Source organism: Gymnoscopelus braueri (genome assembly GCF_963280865.1).
Source record: "Gymnoscopelus braueri genome assembly, chromosome: 5".
Taxonomy (NCBI): domain Eukaryota; kingdom Metazoa; phylum Chordata; class Actinopteri; order Myctophiformes; family Myctophidae; genus Gymnoscopelus; species Gymnoscopelus braueri.
The window spans coordinates 17,075,291-17,099,868 of NC_137606.1; the positions used below are offsets into that span (position 1 = coordinate 17,075,291).

Genomic DNA, 24,578 nt, shown 5'->3' on the forward strand with positions numbered 1-24,578 from the left:
GGACCATTTTCCTGGTTGTTGTATGGTTTTAAAAAGATTTTTCGAGATGTAGTCGATCTGCTATTTTCCGGCAATTTTTGTTGGTCTATTTCTGGCTATTTTCAATGCTGTCCTGTTGATGTCCTCACAAGCATAGTAATCCAAACCTCTGTGTGTGTGAGTGCGTCTTTCCTCGCATGCTATAGCTCCTATCTGGTATTCTCTCGCTCGGAGCCGCTGGCAGCCTGGTGGATTCAATTACATTGTCAATTTATTCTCCTTCCCCACCATCAGAGGTCTCTGATCCCACCCTCTGGCTGCTCTACAGCTTTGGTTCCTAAAGTGGGGTCCTTGGGGGGGGGGGGGGGGCTACCAGGGGGTCCCCAGCAAACTTAGTTGTCCCCAGCAAACTTAGTTGACAATAAAGCCCTTTATCCATATTTTATACTTTGGCTATTCAAAAATAGTAGATCTACAAGCTCATAGCACCGCGCAATGAGCTTGTAGATCTGCAAAAAAAAAAAATCTTGAAAATGTGTTTTTTTTAAGGCGAACATTTTTAATACAAATCTTTGCCTCTGGGGGTCCCTGCATGGCACAACACATTTTCAGGTGGGGGTCCGCGGCCACATACATATCAATGTGGGGGTCCAATTGGCACGAAACGTTTTGAGAACCACTGCGCCACAGCCCTCTACATATGATAGCACTCCACCATGCATGGGGGAGCCCTCCCTCTCAGAAAACATGGAAGGACGCAGAGGCCGGCCTCTCCCGCTGTTAAGTACATTGGATGGAAATTGTGTGCAATTCACCTGCCGAGTTCACAAGAAATCAGCCTCCCAGCGGTGCAATTTGGCCAAATCGCTCACTGACTGACTGACTGGACTGGACTGGACTGGACTGGACTGGACTGAACTGAGAACGAGTAGCAGACAGAGATGATTATATACTGTATATCGTTGCTGTCGGAAAGAAACCTCTTATCTCCATATTCTAACTTTTTGTGTTCTACTTGATCATACTACAGCTTCACACGTACCCACTGCGCATTTCTCGGGCTATTGGACGTCTAAAATACGTCTAACGGCTAGGCCAAAACCGGGTTATAACTGGGCGAACAGTGAAAGTTTTTTCAACGTCTATTCTTAGCCTAGACGTTGATTATCTGTTTTTTAAGCGTCTATATATAGACCATCTATATTATAGCTGTTGAAATGACGTCTATAATATAGACGTCTATATATTGACGCTTAAAAATCAGATAATCAACGTCAAGGCTAAGAATAGACGTTGAAAAAACGTTCACTGTTAGACCAGTTAAAACCCGGTTTTAGACTGAGCTCTAATAGCCGACTATGTATGGCTCACTGGGACAAAAGCATCAAAAGTAGCAGATCCACAAGCTCGAAACGGGGCACGAAACGACGCGTTTTGAGCTAGTCGATCTGCTACTGTTGCTACTTTTGAATTTGAATCCTGAAAAGTAACTGTTTTGGACATATGAGGTTTCCACCCGACAGAGACGATATATAATGAATAATGTAGATATAATCAAATTTTCTGACTTGCCAAAGGATGTTCGCGTTAAGGTAGTGATATACGGTACAGTAGATGCTAGCTTTCTTTGGCAACTGATCGATGGAGCATTAAGTGCCTCGTCCTTCCTGCTTTCTGCTCACATGGGAACTATCTTTTTGTCTTTTCTACGTATTTAGACTTTTTCCAGAATGATACCTTTTTGAAAAATTAAATAAAACACAAAATCATTCTTTCGTGTTCAAAATCCATGACTCTGAGCATGTGTACAAATGTAACATTTTGTTGCTGTTGGGCAGAAACCTCATAATTCCCTATTTCATTTATTTTTCGGAAATGAATGTCCGACAAAAGTAGTGAATATAGCTGATCTACAAGCTTGTGGCTATTTTCACGGTTTTGAACGTACAGTACAAGGTTTCCACCCATCAGTGACGATTTGTTACAGTGATGATTTGCTCTCAGAGTCAGCTGAACACTGAGCATGTTACTGAGCAGTTGTATCCGTTGCTTGGACAGATGCCAGTGGTGGAAAAAGTACTTGCATGTTTTACTTAAGTAAATCAATCAATATAGCTAGGGGATTTTAGCAAAATGTTTGGACCATCTGTGAAAAAAATTTCTACCAATAGCTTTCTTCACCAATGTGTTCTTATAGGTGTCTAGAATCACCTCTCAATTAATTTAAACCCAAATCCTCGTGGAAAATCCTGGAGAGCCAATCAAAGTTAAGGAGCCCAGAGGGCTTGGGTGAAAAATATGAAAAGAAATAAAAGTCTTGTGAGGTGTCTAACTAGGGGTTTTCAGGGGTGCTGAATCCATTCATTTAAGGTACGGTAGTTTATCTACTTTTTGGCATTTATTTTCCTCTGCTGGCAAAACTTTTGATTACTGTGAATTTAGATGTCAATTTTCTCTAGCCTATCTACCTTACAATTCGCAAACTGGCTGAAAGGGGAAAATCAGTCACCACAGCTGTTTTGCGCATGCGTATGAGTGCGCGTGTTCTGTCTCCTTCCTTTCACCGGTGTCGTCTTTCACCGGTGTTGCCAGATTGTGCGTGAGCAACAAGCAACCAGCTTCATGACAAAACACAAAGCTGCGCATGCGTCGACGCACTTTCTCTAACCAATTTACACCCACTTCACGCTTACAAAACCTGGACATGGCAACGTCGCTCATCGTTCTGTGATTGACAGCAAAAGTTGGCCAATCAGGTGGCGAGTTCGCAGCCTGAAAAAAGACGAACGGCAGCCATTGTTGGTTGTGCGAGTCAGGGTGCGAGTGCCTTCACTTCTTATTTTCGCTTATTAAACGCTCTCAAACTTCTTCTTTGAGCCACGGAATTTACTTATAACATATCGTTTGGATAGAATTTAGTTGTTTCACTTCATATGTGTGGTCAATTAATCATGACAGAGCCTATTTCAAAATAAAAATTCAGAGAACCGGCAGGGGCGGCCACTCACACGCATGTATCCGAACAAGGCACCCTATTTTGGGCATGGCTATCTCAAACGTCCCGTTGCATCACATTAGTCGCGGAGGTGGCAAAAATGCACTGCAATTGGCTGAAGGCGTAAAACGGTGCGTACTCACCCACCAGTGTATGTTGCCACACACACACACACACACACACACACACACACACACACACACACACACACACACACACACACACACACACACACACACACACACACGTTGTGCTATAGTCACGGCTTTGTATTGCAAAAAAAAACGGGCAGACAGTCACACCACGCACGTCTCACAGTCCAGCACAGTACAGTACAGTACAGACCATACAGTACAGACCGTACAGTACAGACCGTACAGTACAGTACAGTACAGTACAGACCGTACAGTACAGTACAATACAGACCGTACAGTACAGTACAGTACAGTACAGACCACACAGTACAGTACAGTACAGTACAGACCGTACAGTACAGTACGTACAGTACAGTACAGACCGTACAGTACAGTACAGTACAGTACAGTACAGACCGTACAGTACAGTACGTACAGTACAGTACAGTACAGTACAGTACAGTACAGTACAGTACAGTACAGACCGTACAGTACAGTACGTACAGTACAGTACAGTACAGTACAGACCGTACAGTACAGTACAGACCGTACAGTACAGTACAGTACAGACCGTACAGTACAGTACAGTACAGTACAGACCGTACAGTACAGTACAGTACAGCACAGACCGTACAGTACAGTACAGTACAGTACAGACCGTACAGTACAGTACAGTACAGTACAGTACAGACCGTACAGTACAGTACAGTACAGTACAGTACAGACCGTACAGTACAGTACAGTACAGACCGTACAGTACAGTACAGTACAGTACAGTACAGACCGTACAGTACAGTACAGTACAGTACAGTACAGTACAGTACAGACCGTACAGTACAGACCGTACAGTACAGTACAGTACAGTACAGACCGTACAGTACAGTACAGTGGATGATGCAGCATTAATCAGAAGACTACATGAGGACTGGAAAAACTGAGATGACCCCAAACTAAGATACCATTTGGAAAGCAAAACCGAGCTATACAGTCGTGCAAGAAGTATATCCACTGGATACCGTACGTTTTTTTTCATTGTGATGAAAGTTGCCACTTGCAGATTTCAATCCTATTCTATGTTGTGAGTGACATCATAATTTAATACAAACTTTAAACATAATCTATTCTTTAGAGAAAGATGAGCAAGACCAACGACCAGGCAGGAAGAAAAGACGCAGGGCATTGTCTGGGTCAAGTAGTTCAAGTGCTAGCTGGCACACTTGATCTACCATAATACTTGCATCCTTTGCAATGAAGGTATCAATGTTGGCACATTGAAAAGAAACCATGGTAAGTCTTTTGTATGTAAGATTCAAATGAATTCTGATAATTGTTTTTCTTGCTCCTCATTGTAGGCTTCCACTCAAAGTAAAATAATTTAATCATGCACATACTGTATGTGGCTACCTTTTATCCAGACAGAGCTCGGCAGTATCGTGCACCTGATAATGTCTACCAGGACCAACTGAAAAGGAGTTTAATGCAGAGAGCAAAGCGACGAGGTGATGACTGGGGACGTGAAGTCGCTGGTCGCCTGTCTGGTATTATAGATTTGGTGGCAGAAGAGGCAGTATATCATATTCGATGAAGAAGAGACTTTGAGAACCCTGTTACAAAGTCTAAGGTAACATTATATGGATACACAATACAGCTGTACAATACAACTCACATTTCTTATCCTTTTATTAGTCCCCCTCATTCCTGGACCCATATCAATCTTGCAGAATAAATTATTTTTAAGTCAAAAGTTTCACTATTAAAAATTATATTTCTTCCCTCAGGATAAGAAATGTGAGTTGTATTGTACAGCTGTATTGTGTATCCATATAATGTTACCTCAGACTTTGTAACAGGGTTCTCAAAGTCTCTTCTGCATCGAATATGATATACTGCCTCTTCTGCCACCAGGCGACCAGAGACTTCAAATCCCCAGTCATCACCTCATCGCTTTGCTCTCTGCATCAAACTCCTTTTCAGTTGGTCCTGGTAGACATTATCAGGTGCACGATACAACTGCCGAGATCTGTCTGGATAAAAGGTAGCCACATACAGTATGTGCATGATTAAATTATTTTACTTTGAGTGGAAGCCTACAATGGAGCAAGAAAAACAATTATCAAAATTCATTTGAATCTTACATACAAAATACTTACCAGGGTTTCTTTTCAATGTGCCAACATTGATACCTTCATTGCAAAGGATGCAAGTATTATGGTAGATCAAGTGTGCCAGCTAGCACTTGAACTACTTGACCCAGACAATGCCCTGCGTCTTTTCTTCCTGTCTGGCCGTTGGTCTTGCTCATCTTGCTCTAAAGAATAGATTATGTTTAAAGTTTGTATTAAATTATGATGTCACTCACAACATAGAATAGGATTGAAATCTGCAAGTGGCAACTTTCATCACAGTGAAAAAAACGTACGATTTCCAGTGGATATACCTCTTGCACGACTGTATAGCTCGGTTTTGCATTCCAAATGGTATCTTAGTTTGGGGTCATCTCAGTTTTTCCAGTCCTCATGTAGTCTTCTGATTAATGCTGCATCATCCACACTCTCAGAATAAGACAAAATCTGTGCATAGCCTTTGGGTGACTTTTGAGAGCTTTTGAATCTCAGTCTCAGGACCACCACAGATGAAGCACCTTAAGTCACAAGCTACAGAATCCTCTTCCATGTTGTCTACTAAAAGACAAGTGTCATGATTGTTTAACTAATGGTTGTTCAATGTAAGCAATAGGCTAGAGAAAATTGACATCTAAATTCAGAGTAATCAAAAGTTTTGCCAGCAGAGGAAAATAAATGCCAAAAAGTAGATAAACTACCGTACCTTAAAATCGTCCAGACATATTTGCCAGGATGCAACACTCCCGCTCCTTCCCCACATGCAGACAGTGTATCCCACTGAGCATGTGCACAGTAGGTGTACACTCTTATCAAGTGTTTAGCAATATTTTCTTATTTTATTTTTCAGAATAGAATCAATTCAACAACACCCCAATCCCCTACCATTGATTATACACTGATTATACACTAACAATAACCAATATACCAATATTAGATGGCCAGGGAGACATTTTTACTCAAAAATAATGGTTGGAATGGATTCAGCACCCCTGAAAACCCCTAGTTAGACACCTCACAAGACTTTTATTTCTTTTCATATTTTTCACCCAAGCCCTCTGGGCTCCTTAACTTTGATTGGCTCTCCAGGATTTTCCACAAGGATTTGGGTTTAAATTAATTGAGAGGTGATTCTAGACACCTATAAGAACACATTGGTGAAGAAAGCTATTGGTAGTACATTTTTTCACAGATGGTCCAAACATTTTGCTAAAATCCCCTAGCTAATACTGCAATGTAGAAATACTCTGTTACAAGTCAAAGTCCGGAATTCAAATTTTACTTGAGTAAAAGTACAAAAGTATTGGTATCAAAATACACTTAATGTGCAAAAGTAAAAGTACTCATTGTGCAGATGCCAGTGCACGACGGCCCTCCATCACCACCCAGAGAAACGGCAAATGCATAGACAGAGCCGGCCCTTCCATAAGCAGAGTAGGCAATTGTCTAAGGTGCCATAAGGCTGAGGGGGCACCCACCAAGCCTAGATTTGTAAAACTATATATATATATATATATATATATATATATATAATTGAAAAATACATATTTGTAAAAAAATATATAGGACACATCATCATCATCTGTTTTTACGTCTGGAGATCCCTGTCCAGGACAGGCTTCAGACACGCCTCCTCAGTAGACTTGGCTCAGATCTGAACCCATTTGATTTGGCGTTAGGAGGAAGAAGAGGAATTTGTACGTTTTAAGTATTTGAAAAACTAAAAGTTAGGTGTGCCCCATCAATGCACCCCTCTCTTTCAGTCGTTTTTGGTTTCGCCCAGCCATGTGTTTCCAGACGGCTCTGCTTTCAGTTTCAACAGTGTGGCAGAATCAGAGGATTTTTACTGTGTTCTACCTTCTCTGTTTTTCACTCTCTGTGAAAACACGGAGGATGTACAGTATAGACAGGTTTCTTGTTTACAAACATTAGTTTTGATTTGAAATTTTTATTGGGGGATAAACCCCTTGAGATGCAGCATCTCGTCTTCCAGGGGGTCCTCAGGCACAACACACAAACATTGATACAAAACAATCACATAACATTCAACAACAACAACAACAACAACAAAACATACACATAAGGGCTCTCACACCATCCCAGACCAGTCTACATCTGTTACGCCATAATAAAGATAATAATAATAAAAATGAAAAAATAAATAATAATAATAATAATAATAAAACAATCAATTATGAAAAATATAAGTGTGTGCGCATTCAGGGTGCAAAACCACTTTAAAGGAAACACACACAGCTGAGGTTAATAAACTCTTTGAATAGAGTCAGCTAGAGCCGTGAGCTGCAGTATGTGATGGTGATCACGTTACCTCAAGTGTCTCAAACTAAAGATATTAAGACCTTTATTGCTAGAAGGATGCATTCCAGATAATGTAAAGAGTGCTGCGTTCAACCCATGTGAATGGCAACGAGCCAACGACATGCACAGCACATAAGTCACATTTCTTTGACATAGGACTTCCAGAGGTCTTTTAAAGGAGGAGTTCACCCAAAAAATGATTTATTTTCTATCAATTGCACACCCTATGAAGCCTTGAATCCATGGATTCTTTTTAGTTTTTGTCGCATTCCTAAGCTAATAATTTGATTCCCGTCTCCTACCGGCTAATGTATCCGGTAGGAGACACAAAGTAGATTATTTGTGTCTCCTACCGGAAATACACACGGTCATCAAATTATTGTCTTAGGAATGCCACAAAAACAAAAATAAATCCATGAAATCAAGGCTTCATGGGGTGTGTAATTGATAGAAAATAAGTCATTTTTTGGGTGAACTCCTCCTTTAACTCCAGTTGGTTGCCTAGCTAACTTTAGCTAATGTATGGTTCTAGCCACTGTATAACACTGTACCGTTTTACTGCATCTACAGTATACAGCATTAGCTCTTCACAGTAACATCGTTGCTGTCGGTCAAAAACCTTGTATCGCCATATTTCTTATTTTTTTTCCTCCATAAATTAATGACCTATTTCTTACGCGAACAGACTTTTCCTCGGAAGTTGAAGCTCAAGGGGGCGGGGGGGGGGGGCGGGCATTAGCGCAAAATGAGGATAAAGGAAACATTCAGTCTAAATGTCCAGTTTGCTAATTCACAACTATTGTGCCAGATAATCCCCACACCAAGAGAGTAAAAAAAGAAAAAACGTTTCAGTCATTATTCAGTCCGACTTCACTGTAGCCTATAGTAGCCTTTTCATAAATGATATTTGTACTTAGGCTGTCCTGAAAGTTTATAATATTTAGAGAAATTTAAAGTTTCAAATACAAAAGTAGTAGCCTAGTAGTAGTGTTTTATTTTTGTTGTTTCTCATAAGCGTGCATCCGTTGTCCGTCAACAACACAGTAGTCTGTGCCTTGACTTCAGTGTGCTGACTCCCCACCCACCCGCCCCCCCCCCTTGCGCTTAAGTAAAACAAAAGTGCTTAGGAAGCGAGATACAGCCTTTTTCAGTTATAAGTTAAACAAGGAGTGGATGGAGCTGCAAATCTTAAGATAATGATATCTTGGGTTGTGAAAAAAAGAATTGTTTGAGTTTTTTTCAATTTTTTTCAAAAACACGTGAAACACATTAATGGCACGTTGCACCATAGCGGTAAAACACGTGAAACACGTTAATGGCACTCAATGAGTTAATTGAGCAATTTTACCTGCTGTGGTACACGTCACGGGCAAAAAACTGACAAAAGACACTGACAAAGTAGAATAAACCATTCAATCAAAATGGTAATGGAGATCGGAAATGTTAGATAATCACATATATAGCGGGGAGGAAATCATGAGGTCTTGACTTGATGAAAAACACAATGGGGGCGCCAGGAAAAATCCTGCCGAGGGCACCAAATTGCTTGGGGCCGGCACTGTGCATAGAATCACCACCAACCACCCTCCTATAATGGGTCTGCGGTCTGCCAGATTTCACTTTGGTGAAATGTTTCTTAAAGTGATTTATGAGCATTTCCCCGGCGACACTGGTCCACATGTCAGCCCCCTGAGCGCCATCACATTTAGCCAAACTGGCTGACAGGCGTACTGACAGAAACAATTTCCACACTCACACTTTGCATGGAATGGAACCACCGCTCTGTGTGTGTGTGTGTGTGTGTGTGTGTGTGTGTGTGTGTGTGTGTGTGTGTGTGTGTGTGTGTGTGTGTGTGTGTGTGTGTGTGTGTGTGTGTGTGTGTGTGTGTGTGTGTGTGTGTGTGTGTGTGTGTGTGTGTGTGTGTGTGTGTGTGTGTGTGTGTGTGTGCGCGCGCGCGCACGTGCAAAGAGGGCATTCGGTTCACCTACACACAACTCAACTGTACATGAAGGAACTGAGAGATGGACCAATGCTCTTATCGCTTCATGGTTACTATCTCTCTTTCACTCCCTTCCTCCCTCTCTCTCTCATTCATTCATTCTTCCTCTCCCATAGAATTTCCTCTCCTCGGGCGCCCGCCACCGCGGAATCTGGGGGTTCGAATCCACCGGGATACATCCGGCTTTATCGAGCATCTATGCAAACACAATTGGTGTTCGTATAGACGTATTGGTGTTCCCTCCCCCGTGTTTGGCGGAAGGAAGCCAGGGGGGGAAGGTGGTGTGTGTCACTGCACGTACTACAGTGTCAGCGGGGAGTGTTGGGCGGGAGGAGTAGGACGAAGGCTCTACGTCCTCCCGGTGGGGGCTCCTCACGGGCAGTTGAGTCAGTAGGATACAACAGCAGTGACAACACAGAAATGTGTGTGGGGGGGAAATAATTGGCATAACGACTAAATTGGGGAGAAAAACGGCGTAAAAATGGAGAAAAAATCACACCCAGTGTGAAGAGAGTGGTGCCTTTCATGAGTTCATTTCATTAGTTACTTTTTACAGACTTTGATGACTTCAATGTATTTTTACTCATTTTAAGTACTTTAAAATGTTTGTACAGATTTGTACATGTTTTTACTCATTTTAACATCTTTTAAGTATTTTTATGCATTTTAAGTATTTTTACTCATTTTAAGTATTTTTACTCAGTTTAGGAACTTTAAAGTATCTTTACTAATATTTAAGTATTTTTACTCATTTTAAGTATTTTTACTCATTTTAAGTATTTTACTCAAAAGTGTGTGTGTGTGTGTGTGTACTGTACTGTACTGTACGGTCTGTACTGTACTGTACCTGTACTGTACTGTACTGTACCTCTAACTGTACTGTACTGTACTGTACTGTACTGTCTGTGCTGTACTGTACTGTACTGTACAGTCTGTACTGTACTGTACTGTACGGTCTGTACTGTACTGTACGGTCTGTACTGTACTGTACTGTACTGTGCGGTCTGTACTGTACTGTACTGTACTGTACCTCTACCTGTACTGTACTGTACTGTTCGTACTGTACTGTACTGTACGTACTGTACTGTACGGTCTGTACTGTACTGTACTGTACGTATGTACTGTACGTACTGTACTGTACTGTACTGTACTGTACTGTACTGTACTGTACTGTACGGTCTGAACGTGTACTGTACCTGTACCGTACTGTACTGTACCTGTACTGTACGGTACTGTACTGTACTGTACTGTACGGTCTGTACTGTACTGTACTGTACGGTCTGTACTGTACTGTACCTGTACCTGTATGGTTGCATCTTTGTGTTGCAATCAGCCGCAGCTGTTGAGGCTGTGCTCAAACATACAGAGAGGCCGTGCTCATACGGACACACATACGGACACACAGACGGACACACAGACACGGTCAAATGTAGGAGTGGTTGGCACCACTCAAAAACACTTCCTCTCCTACCAAATCTGCACACACACACACACACACACACACACACACACACACACACACACACACCTATATGAATACACATACACACATGTTCATTTCCCTCTCCTGCTTAACCATCCAGACGTGAAAAGGAAAGAAGATCCTGTGTGTGTGTGTGTGTGTGTGTGTGTGTGTGTGTGTGTGTGTGTGTGTGTGTGTGTGTGTGTGTGTGTGTGTGTGTGTGTGTGTGTGTGTGTGTGTGTGTGTGTGTGTGTGTGTGTGTGTGTGTGTGTGTGTGTGTGTGTGTGTGTGTGGCGAACCCTGTTCTACCATGCCGTTGAAGGCACAAGGGGGCGGGGCTGGCGGGCTAAGTTAGTGCGCAGAGTGGCAGTTGGGGAAAACGCAGTCCCCACCAATATTATTTACGATTCTGTGCCTATCGGTACATAACTCGGACGGCGCTTATTCGACTAGCAGACCATCGGCCGGTCGTCGCGGGCACTCGCGCCTGGAGGCGCTCGGGCGCGACTCCTCGGCCTCAAGGTCTGCTGAGTCGGCGCGCCTCCGTCATGGTCCAAAACTATACTTTATCGGCGAAAAAAATAGTCTGCGGTTGTTTGAAAAAGTATTGTCCCAAGCGGGAGTCGAACCCAGACTCCCAGAGCTGGTGGAACGGTAGTCTAATGATTAGCGAGGTGCGCCACTGAGGCCGGTACTGAAATTAGGTATTCGGGTTGTATTAGAATGTGACGTCCTAACTCTTCTATTGTAGAGGAAAGAAGTCCCCGCCCGCGTGCCCGCCTAATAGGGGAAGCCTCGCCCCGAACGGCATGGTAGAAAAGGGTTCGTGCGTGTGTGTGTGTGTGTGTGTGTGTGTGTGTGTGTGTGTGTGTGTGTGTGTGTGTGTGTGTGTGTGTGTGTGTGTGTGTGTGTGTGTGTGTGTGCACATTTGATCCTAGTTCAGATTGTACTTATAAATATTTCTTAACGCTTGCTTTTATTCATGCAGAGCCAGATGGGTGTGGTTTACACCCTCTCCCTGATCAATGCATATGGACGCTGTCGGGCAGAAACCTCTTATCTCCATATTTCAACTTATTAATTTTTTTGTAAATTAACGCCCTACTTCATTTTACAAGACACGTCGCACAAAAGTACTGAAAATAGCTGAACCACAAGCTCACAACGTGTCACAATATGACTCGTTGTGAGCTTGTAGATCAGCTAAGTAAAAGTGGGTTAAGTTGTTAAAATTACCAAGAGCTTGTGACTAAATCATGACCAGTGGTGTAAGAAGTACTCAGATATTTTAAGTACATTAAAAGTAGCAATACCACAATATAAAACTACTCTGTTACAAGTAAAAGGCCTGTGTTCAAAATGTTACTTGAGTAAAAGTACAAAAGTATTGGCATTAAAATATACTTAACTGAAAGTAAAAGTACTCATTTTGTAGAATTTCACAAGTTTCCAAATGTGTAAAAATGCTTTGAAAATAGCATCGGCTATTTTCAAATAGCCTAAGTATGCATAGGGCTGAAGTGGTTAATGCATGTTTTGTAATAATAAACAAAATCTACAAAGGAACTAGTAACTAAAGTTTTCAAATAATTGTAGTGGAGTAAAAGTACAATATTTGCCTCTTGAGATGTAGTGGAGTAGAAGTAAAAGTACCGAAAATTGGAAATACTCCAATAAAATAAAAATACCTCAAAATTATACTTAAGTACAGTACTTGAGTAAATGTACTTAGTTACTTTCCACCACTGATCATGACTACCTTGGATCCATTGAAACTCATGTTTATTTTTTTTACATTTCCTGAAAAGTAACCATTTTGGACATACAAGGTTTCCACCCGACAGCAGTGATATGGTGCCAGTGAAACGCTCCATCACAGAGCGCTGGATGGCTTTTCAAATATTTACTTGTTAGCGTCTAAACGTTCTGACGGCCCATGATGTTGTGCGTGGGAAACCCCACCCATCTGGCACCTACGTTGGATGTAAAAGATGTGTTTAGAATATGATTTTGTGTGTGTGTGTGTGTGTGTGTGTGTGTGTGTGTGTGTGTGTGTGTGTGTGTGTGTGTGTGTGTGTGTGTGTGTGTGTGTGTGTGTGTGTGTGTGTGTGTGTGTGTGTGTGTGTGTGTGCGTGCGTGCGTGCGTGCGTGCGTGCGTGTTTGTCTTCGTTATGTAACAGACACCTGTGCTCACGCTCAACTCCCAGGCTGTAAACACTAACACATGGGATGCATATCGTGACTGTCAGACAGAAACCTTGTATGTCCAAAACGCTTACTTTTCAGGAAATGTAAAAAAAAAGAAGAACCTGTTCTCCAATGGGTCCAATGTAGTTATTATTTAGTCACAAGCTCTTGCTAATACTTTTCAATATTTATAAAACCCACAGACACACTTAACCACTATCACTTTCACTTATTTATTTTCTAATAGCTTTTTTTAACAGCCAAAATAGCAGATATACAAGCTCATAATTGCGATTTGGCACTGTAGTATGATAAAATAGGGCGAAAAATATGAAACATTGAGATACAAGGTTACTGTCAGACAGCAACGATATGCCAGACAGCAACAATATGCAGCCTGCACATACAGGCTTGAGAGATAGCATCTTCCAGTGTGTTTATTAGTGTTTATTTGTGTGTGTGCGTGTGTGTGTGTGTGTGTGTGTGTGTGTGTGTGTGTGTGTGTGTGTGTGTGTGCGTGTGTGTGCGCGTGTGCGTGTGCGTGTGCGTGTGCATGTGTGTGCGCACGCATCCTCTGACAGGTTACATGAGGAGCTGAAGGAGAGAGAGGAGAGGCGGTCGTCATGCCAACTCAGGTGCGACCAATTGCAGGAGCGGCTGTCGGCATGGCAGCGGAGAGAGGAACAGGCGACCCGGAAGTGCTCCGTGGCCGAAGAGGAAGTGACATCACTGAGAGACGCCCTGGAGAAGGCGGAGCAGGAACAAAGAGAGCTGAGGAGAGAAAGGTTGTGACACTATCATGTTAAAAGCTATTTTCACTGTTGCTCTTCTCTTCTCCGTAATGGTCTATTTTTCTGTTCATTTATTTTATTTTCTATGCGGTGTTTTCAGTTCTGTTTACGTCATCGTCATTGTGACCTTGTACAAGTAGACCTGAAAAGATTCCGACATTGTAGCATAAACAGCAAAATAACGATACAGTTGTTCATAATAAGCATCGAGGGTCGTTCAATGTGACATGGCCAAGGACGGCCGTCCTATCAGAAACATCGGCAGCATCATGGTGGGTTATTATATTATTAATATAATAGTATTATAGTATATAATAAGTATTTTTGTAAGCTTGCAGCTTACAAAAATACAAGCAAGACCTCCTCCCTCATTTTAACCACTAGACAGAGGAGTAAGGTCCACTCCTCCAGACGAATGGAAAACAGAAACAGTACCTTAAATCCTGCCGCTGCATCTATAAGCATTACCTGTGTGATGCTTCGTTGTCATGCAAAACCTGTAACATGACGTCGGAACCCAAGGCCCACTTTCAATTGCATTCCCACGGTACAGATTATGTTTATGTTTATTAAAGGATCCCCATTAGAGACACATGAATGAGCCTCTAGTCTTCCTGGGGTCCTGAACAAAGCAAATACAATACAAATGTACAACTAAAAAATACAAATTTAAGTAATAAAAAAAAAGAAAGATTGCAAAAAGACAAATTAACATATACAATCAAATCCAACAGTCCAGTCAAATTAAATAAATACACAAATAATAGTTACATACTTGACAAGTTGTTTTTTTTAAAGTAATGTTGTTATGGATTGTACTGTAGATGTTTTTTGGCAGAGCATTCCAGAGTTCTATTGACCCATATACCAGTTAGTTATGAACAGCACTATGAAGTATGCAGGTATTCCAGCCTTCTTTCCACCCCAGTGAAGTTACAGTTCAAATGTGCTCTGTTTAAATCCCTTGTTGTTGTGAAAGACTGTTGGGACTGTTCCAATGCCAAATAATTAGAAGCCATTTATGTCTGTGAGTACATGGCTTGTGCATGCATGCATGCGCCCGTGTGCACAGCACTCCTGCGCCTGCATGTGTGTGTGTATGTGTGTGTTTGTATTTCCGTACGGACCAAATGTCCCCACAAGTATAGTAGAATATGAGAAATAGATGTTGCGAGGACAAGAAATATTTTTTTTTATGGTTGAAAAAAAAAAAGATTTAGAAAAAGATTCAAACACCCTTTCTTTGTTTATTTGGAAGGGACAGCCTATTTTACAATATACAATTTAGGCATTTAGCAGACGCTCTTAATCCAGAATTTACAGTAATCAAGGTAAACACATACATCAAATGCATATGTGTGTAGTGCCTCAGTAATCTGGGATCATAGGTAAACTAAGAACCTAGCATCAGTCTAAACAGCATAATATCAAAAAATAAGCTGTACATTGAAACTGTACAAACTATAGGATGCCAGCAGGTCAACAAATGAACCTGGCATCTGTCTAAAGTAACAACATGCTATCTAAATTACATTTTAAACTTTGCATAAGCCTGCATGGTTGTCAAGGCTAGGTCAAGTGCTACGGGCTAAGGTGGAGTCTGAGGAGGTCAGTCTTCAGATTAGGGCGGAAAGTTGGGAGTGAGTGTGCAGTTCTAACAGCAACGGGAGTTTGTTCCACAGTTTGGGATCCAGAAGGGAGAAGAGTCTGGGACTTGGAGCGTTGTCCCAGATGTTTTAGGGACGGTTCTGACAGCTTCCCTGTGTTATCATGTGTTATATTAATGAACGATACATACATGATGTAATGTAAACACACAGCAAGGATGCTAGTTTCCATCTATATGTCTCCGACAATGTTGACATCCCTGAAAGATGGCTGGCCTACTACAGAGCCACGCCGTAAACATCTGTGGCTGCTTTTTACGTGTTCTAATAATTCAGTTGAGTGATGATGCCATTGTTTGTCGGTCATCAAATTATTGGCTTAGGAATGCGACAAAAACTAAAAAATCTCCATGAATTCAATGCTTCATGGGGTGTGTAATTGATAGAAAATAAGTACTTTTTTGGGTGAACTACTCCTTTAATTTGCGGGGGGATGGAGGTGGTGATATGTTTCATCCCTGCTTCTGGTCAGACTCAACTAAATACATGCATGTCTTTTTGGGAAAATGTATCACAATCTAACAATTTAATTGACCCTGGCATCCCTATTTTTGGTAGAAGGCCGAAGCAATGGTTAGTGACAACCAGGAAGGTCCAAATGTTCAGAATGGGATCTATGATCAAATTAAAGAAAAGGATGCTCTTTATTGATCTGAATTCTTCAAAAATAAATCACCTTTTACATTTAAAAAATACTGTAATGCGGAGAATATTGAGCTTCTTGATTGGCTGTATTTGCTGTTTTTCTTTTCTTTTTCCTTTTATTTATTTTTATTTGTATTGATATTTTCTTAATATTTTTACGAATACTGGCCATTCTAATCTATATGATGTACAGCCTTGACCTTCTTCATTGACAGTTATTGTGTACAACATGATTGTTATCTCTGTATTTTTCATAGAACTCGTATGAAATAAGCCCTTTAAAACATGGTTATAATCTCTGTATTTTTCATAGAACTCGTATGAAATAAGCCATTTTAAACATGGTCATAATCTCTGTATTTTCACAGAACTCGTATGAAATAAGCTCTTTTAAACATATTTATCATCTCTGTATTTTCACAGAACTTGTACGAAATAAGCCCTTTTAATAAGTTTTAAACATGGTTATAATCTCTGTATTTTCACAGAACTCGTATGAAATAAGCCCTTTTAAACCATCCCATGAGTCGCCACAGTCACCTTCAGCATGTTCTCAAGTTAAATCCTCATGGATGATGTCCATTCTTCTTCTTAATGATATCAGACCTACTATACGTGGCACACCACACCACAACCCATTTGTCATTGAAACAAGCTTTGAAAATGTTGGTGGATGCTATTTGAGCCAGGCCTAACGTAGACCACAGGGGATTACATGTTGGGGTAATTCAGTGGTGGAAAGTAACTAAGTATACTTAGTCAAGTACTTTACTTAAGTACCATTTTGAGTTTTTTTTTTTTTTTACTTTACTTGAGTATCTCCAATTTTCGATACTTTTACTTCTACTCCGCTACCCCTCAGAGGCAAATATTATACTTTTACTCCACTACAATTATTTGAAAGATTTAGTTAACAGTTACTTTAAAGATTTTGATTATTATTACAAAACACACATTAACCACTGAAGGCCTGTTTAAATAGTCGATCTGCACGCCGATCTGCAAGCTCACAATGCGTCACAATGCGACACGTTGCGAGCTGAACAGAGTATGTCTACATTGCGGTAGTGATACTTTTATTTGTTAAAATTGTTTGAGTATTTCTTCCACCAGTGTAAACCACAGGGACCCCATGCTTGGGAATATGCTCAGATCCCAGTGGTAGTTGCCTTATTTCTAAAGCATAATAATCAAGGGCTGCCACCTCCAGGCTAAAGATGTCCTCATTTTTCCACTTGATGTGATTCTAAGTGGAAGTGTCTTCTTGTTGGGACTGGGAGGCCCGTACACTACACACACACACACACACACACACACACACACACACACACACACACACACACACACACACACACACACACACACACACACACACACACACACACACACACACACCACCAACCTTGGTTCCCAGCCTCGGAGCAAACAATAGACACACAAGCCTGTCCTCAGCTGAACCGAACACGAGGTGCGCGCAGTCGTCGGAAGCATAACGGTCAGCAAGCGCGTGTGTGCGTGCGTGCGTTAGTGTGTGTGTGTGTATGTTTGTTTCAGTGGCTCAAAGAGAAAAAGGGAGGATTACTGACTGTACTGTACTCCCAGTGCTCACCACACATCACGCACTGACACCCACACACTTAAGCACACACATGCATGATGCATGCTCGTACGTACACGCGCGCACACACACACACACACACACACACACACACACACACACAGTCACACATTCCAGCACGGCTCTGTTTTTCCATTCTATCCGCATTAAAATTTGAGAGGTTTGGCCACTTCCTTTAACCTCCAGTGACCCATGATGGTTCTTACTGTTCCCTTGTTCCCCACTTTGACACACGCACGCAGGCACACAGGCAGGCACACACACACGCGCGCACACACACACGCACACACAGACAAGAAATAAGGTGAACATTATCTGCGACCTCTCCTTCCGTCCTCATTTCTTCTCCTGCTTCTCTTGACCTGTTTATCCTGCTCTAATGCCCCGTCTACCCCCCTTCACCCCCCCTCTCTGCCCTCTGTGCCACCCTGCAGATGCCAGTTGCCATGGCGACCAGTCTGTTGGCTGGTGTAATTAGAAACAAGCGGCATCTTCTACCCCCCGGCCGGCCGGGCCGGGCCGGCATCAATCTTTGGTTTTCAGATAATGTGGTTCATATGTTGGAGGCACTGCATCCAGGGTTCACAAGTGACAGCATGGCTTTGATGTGTGCAGAGAGGCCCTTCACTGAGCTGTTTGCAGGCTAAATAGTGGTTATTCATTGTTGTTGTCTTGTCAAAACCGCGCATTCCCAGATCATTCAACTTTCTTGCAAGAATGACATTTTAGACATTTACACCCCCCCTACACTCACACACCCACGCACGCAAGCGCGCGCGCACACACACCATCTGTCTGTCTGTTTGAGCGACCAACTTCAAACTCGCCGCGAGCGTCGCTGATGACCCAACAGAGTGCGGGCCCGGCGTTGAATCGGAACCGCTACACACACACACACACACACACTCACACACACACACACACTCACTCACTCACTCACTCACTCACTCACACACACACACACACACACACACACACACACACACACACACACACACACAACACACACACACACACACACACACACACACACACACACACACACACACACACACACACACACACACACACACACACTCCCCATTGGCTTAGACAGGTCTAAGCCAATGGGGAGCCACTAGCAGTGTTACCAGAGTGTTGCTTATTTCTCTCACAGAATCTGGCAACACTGCTAGGCCAGAACGGACGCTACGCAGCTCGTATGCAGAGGTGTAAAGTAACTAAGTACATTTACTCAAGTACTTTACTTAAATTTTGTCCTACATATTACTCTGTGTCACGGTGATTTGAACGATGGCAGGCGTGTATAGTAGCCATAGAGGCGAGAGGCGTGTCTAGTAGCCATAGCTTGGGAGGACGAGACCACCCGTTCAGAGTATGGGAATGTATCCCATTGGCTTAAAGGACAGCCAATGATTGAAAACATGTCGCGAATATGTCGAGGATGACTAGTAGGTCAGTCTAGTCTACTATCCTTTTTCATTGACGCAGATATTAGACACACAGTTAGACAGAATCCAAGTTGTTGGCCTGGGCTGGAGAGAGAGAGAGAGAGAGAGAGAGAGAGAGAGAGAGAGAGAGAGAGAGAGAGAGAGAGAGAGAGAGAGAGAGAGAGAGAGAGAGAGAGAGAGAGAGAGAGAGAGAGAGAGAGAGAGAGAGAGAGAGAGAGAGAGAGAGAGAGAGAGAGAGAGAGAGAGAGAGAGAGAGAGAGAGAGAGAGAGAGAGAGAGAGAGAGAGAGAGAGAGGGGAGCGTGGTTGCAGCGGTTACTTCACACGATGTCTGGCTCTTGCATGCATACAGCCTGGGTCACAGGGTCTGCACACCATACACGCACGCGTGTGCGTGACCGCGCGAGCAAGCGCTTGCAAACCACGTATACTATACACAGGACCAGTGGTGTAAAGTAACTAAGTACATTTACTCAAGTACTGGACTTAAGTACACTTTTGAGGAACTTTTACTTTGCTGGAGTATTTCCCAGTTTCAATACTTTTACTTCTACTCCACTACATCTCAGAGGCAAATATTGTACTTTTACTCCACTACAATTATTTGTCAGCTTTAGTTACTATACTTTACAGATTTAGATTATTATCACAAAACATACATTAGCCACTTCAGCTCTCTATAATAGGAAAATAGCAGATCTACAAGCTCACAATGCGTCGCATCGCATTTTCAAACAATTCTTTATACATTTTGAACTTGTGAAATGTGACATGCTGCACAATGAGTACTTTTACTTTTGATACTTTAAGTATATTTTGGTGCCAATACTTTTATACTTTTACTTTTATACTTTTACTTTTACTTTTACACAAGTTACTTGTAACTTGTGCATTTATACACTGCAGTATTGATACTTTTACTTAAGTAAAACATTTGTGAGTACTTTTTCCACCACGGCACAGGACACAAAGTGCGCGCACACGCACACGCGCGCACACACACACACACACACACACACACACACACACACACACACACAGATAAACACGTGACATGTCAGGCTGGCCCTTATTCAGAGTAAGTGACACGGAAAACAGAGAGACAGGTTGAGAGAGAGAGAGAGAGAGAGAGAGAAAGAGGGAGAGGGGGAGAGGGAGAGGGAGAATGAGAGAGGAAAAGTGGCAGAGAGTGGAAAGAATAAAGGATTTCAGATGTCAATAGGGTCAGGAGTGTGTGTGCAGAGACTCACCCGGCCTCATAAATGTCACTTCAAGTGGGTTTCAAAACATTTGAGGAATGTTTGGTTCTCTGTGTCCACTACTGTTTGTTTGATCTATCTATCTATCTATCTATCTGTCTATCTGTCTATCTGTTTATCTGTCTGTCTATCTCTCTATCTATGGGTGTAACAATACAGTAGTTCGAGTTTGAAACTACATTGATATATGTAAACAGAAACATATTGTCGTACTGTGTGACTTATATTGATCGAAAATGATTCTGCAATGCAAATACTCGATTGAATCGATACTAAGAACTTGTGCGTTGCACTTAGCAATGTTAACACAAGAAAGGGGGGTTTAATTATGTTTCCATTCCATATCACTACACTTGGTCTATGGATTAATGTGTGTGATCTCTGTGTTCATGTCAAGGTGCGAGTTTGTCCATACGTGTTCAAATACAATGTCCATGTACAGTATTTGCCAGAGAATCACTTTGTTTACTTATTTATATCCATACTAATATATAGTTTTTCCCTTAAAAGAAACATCCTGCACTATCCAGTATCCACACATGTTGCAGACAGGGGGGGCACACACACACATAAATATTTAATATTATATATATATATAATTTAGTTAATATTTACTGTATCGATTTTAAATCATTGAATCGTCTGTCTGTCTGTCTGTCTATCCATCTGTCTGTCTGTCTGTCTGTCTGTCTGTCTATTTATCCACAGTATCTCTCTATTTCTCCCTCCCTCTGTTTCAGTTTCTTGTAATTGTTTTTACGGTGTGGAAAATATTCTATCATTCTTCAGCCCTGGCTCTCTTTTGCGTTTATTGTGGCTCTTTTTTATTCACTTGTCATAAATTGCCATCGCTTGTAAATTCACATGTCAGATTTTTACAAGCCAGTTGTCCCAGCGCGGAACACCAGACCAGTATGTGAGTGTGAGAAGATTCCCTACGCATGGAAACCCATCTTTCCACACAGGGGAAGCATGAGAGATGACTTTCGTTCAGCGGTTCTCAACCTGTGGGCTGGGGACCCACTGGTGGGCCGCGAGGGTATCGCGAATGGGCCCCCGAATACCTGGAAAAACACAACGATTTTTTGATATATCACTTTAACCCATTAAAATCGGGAACGCATCTGTGTAACCACTTTAACCATTATTTCATACTTTGGCTATTAAAAAATAGCAGATCTACAAGCTCATAGCGCGGCACTAGCTTGTAGATCTGCTATTTTTTTTAAATCGAGAAAATGTTTGAAAATCTTTTAATAAATATATTTTCAAAGCAAGCATTTTTAACTCAAATCTTTGCTTCTGGGGGTCCCTGGATCGAAATATTTTGAGATGGGGGTCGGCGGCCAAATACATGTCATTTTGGGGGTCCTTGACATGAAAAGGTTTGAGAACCACTGATATAGCAATGTAAGTTTTTCAGAAAACTGTTAGGATTTAGAAGACATTTGTAGAATCGGAACCTCAGGCCTTAATGGGTTAATATTAAAAAGTGATACCAATAAATAAGAACTTTCAATTACACTATGTTAGTTCCATTGATCCAAGGTGGAACACAATCACTTGATTGATCATTAAAATAAACATGCTCTGAAAAATGCACACGGCCCACCCATATTAACTTAACCACTTAAAGACGGGGTGCAGCGATTTTCAGTGATTCCCCCCCCCCCCTAAAACATAATCATCAGGTATTATGGTTATACTAGGAGGAAGATTTTTTTCAAAAAAGTGTACAGAAATTGTTAAAATTATGTTTTTATGTGGACACGCCTCCAGTTCATTAAGTATACCTGGTTCTCACCTTAGCACCTCCTCCACCACCTTAGCACCACCCACCTGTCCTAGTCCCTCCTCCTCCTCATGCCCACACCTGTTGTGTTATGATAATGAGGGGGAGGGTATGTTTTTACTATGTCACTAAAGCGCTGTTTTTCTATTGGCATGTTTGACCCTCCAGGTAGAAACTCAAAATAGTCAGAGAAGACATAAAACACCATAAAAACACCACCAGGGGGCTTAATGAAGTTCTATCAACCTCATAGACACATGAAAAACAGAAAAAGTGCAAAACCATGGCACCACCTCTTTAACTTAAGTGGTCAGATGGGTGGGCCGTGAATGCTTTAAAAATTTTGAGGGAGTCCTGGTCCAGAATAAGGTTGAGGAACCACTGCTTTAATTGGATACCATACCACCCACTTTAACTGTTCACCTAATATTTAAACAAGTGATGAATAAAGACGATTGTAATCATTTGGAATAACGTGGTAGACAGTCAGTTTCTATGTGGACTCTAGTGGTCTCACACACTGCAGTGACTGTACACACACACACACACACACACGCACACGCACACGCACACACAAGTTTGTATTACTAAACTTGCGAGGACATAACATTTTCAGAATGACAATTTTATGAATGCCATTTTTACCCATTTTTAACCATAACCTACAAGCTCACAACGCATGAGAGCTTGTAGATAGGCTATTTTTGGTGCAAGACACCCAAGTATAAATCAGGCATAGCTCCAACAACAACCCTTAAACCTAACCTCTAAATGCATAAACCATAAAAACCATAAAACAATCATTTCTCTTGTGAGGTCCAGGAAAATGGTCCTCACAATGTCTACTCCTCACATTCTACTATACTTGTGGGGGGACATTTGGTGCTCAGAAGTACATCATTACACACACACACACACACACACACACACACACACACACACACACACACACACACACACACACACACACACACAAACGCACACACCTTCTTTCCAGCCTGTTTAGCGTGTGAGTAGAATGAGAGTGCTCCCAGATTTGCCCATCAGTCTCTCTGTGATCCCCACAGACCTCCATCTGAGGGCGGAATTTGCACGCTCATGCTCCCTAGGGGGTCGACACACACAAAGACATTAACACGCACAGCAGGCACACACAAACACGCCCGCACGCGCACACACACACACACACACACACACACTATGCGCTCGTGTGCTGTCTTTAGGGCATAAAATAAGTTAGATTGCATGATGAACCCTAGTCACTTAATGCCCTACATTGGCGTTCAAGAGTGTCTAGCAAAAGTAGTGAAAATAGCAGATCTACAAGCTCACAACGAGTCGTATTGCGATGCATTGTGAGCTTGTAGATCGGCGATTTTCACTACTTCTGAAAATGTTCGTTCCATTTTCCGTTTTCCATATTTGTGCAAACCTTTGAATATATATATATATTTTTAAACATATTTTTTGGGTCTTTTTCTGCCTTTATTTAAGAGGAAAGTAGGTTGACAGGAAATGAGAGATGGGGGGAGGACACGCAGCAAAGGCCGTAGGGATCTGGAGTCGAACTCGCGACATGCTGTCAGACTGGATTACCAGCGTTACTAGCGGTATGCACCTGGACCACTAGGCCAGCCCAAATATAAATATCTTTAAAGCCAACATTTATAACTCAAATCTTTGCTTCTGGGGGTCCCTGGAACAAAATATTTTTGAGATGGGGGTCCGCGGCCAAATACATATAATTTTGGGGGTCCTTGACATGAAAAAGCTTGAGAACCATTGACATGGATGACTGACGTCACAGGCTGGCCACATGAGTCCCAGATCTCCATGTATCCATGCCTTTGATTTGAATTATTGTCTCCGCCAGGCCGAAGGCATGGAGGAGAGTATGTTTTACCCCCTGTCTGTCCGTCCGTCCGTGTGTGTGTGTGTCCGTCTGTCACCAGCTGTGATTGGCTAGCGAGACACATGATGTCATCATGCGAATCAGTACACATTATCTCAGACAATTCCGTCCGATTTGACACATTCCATCCTGATTGGCGAATTCAGAACATTGCTGGCCCACACTAACCTACCTGACCTGGCGGAGACCTGTGCTCCGAGGAGCACTTCTTCTAGTTTTATTTTATTTTTCCTTTTCATCATCTAATTTG

The 24,578-nt window shown here is 42.0% G+C and overlaps 1 protein-coding gene across 1 annotated transcript in view; it reads left to right on the plus strand.

Annotated features, from left to right (window-relative positions):
• The window catches only part of lekr1 (Leucine-, glutamate- and lysine-rich protein 1), a gene marked incomplete at both ends in the record, with an annotated part of 195,365 nt that overhangs the window by 144,977 nt on the left and 25,810 nt on the right, over nucleotides 1-24,578 (plus strand). Inside the window, one exon of the mRNA XM_080429093.1 lies at nucleotides 13,777-13,980. Coding sequence (XP_080285219.1) covers nucleotides 13,777-13,980 — 204 coding nt within the window. The remainder of the gene's footprint in view (nucleotides 1-13,776; nucleotides 13,981-24,578) is intronic.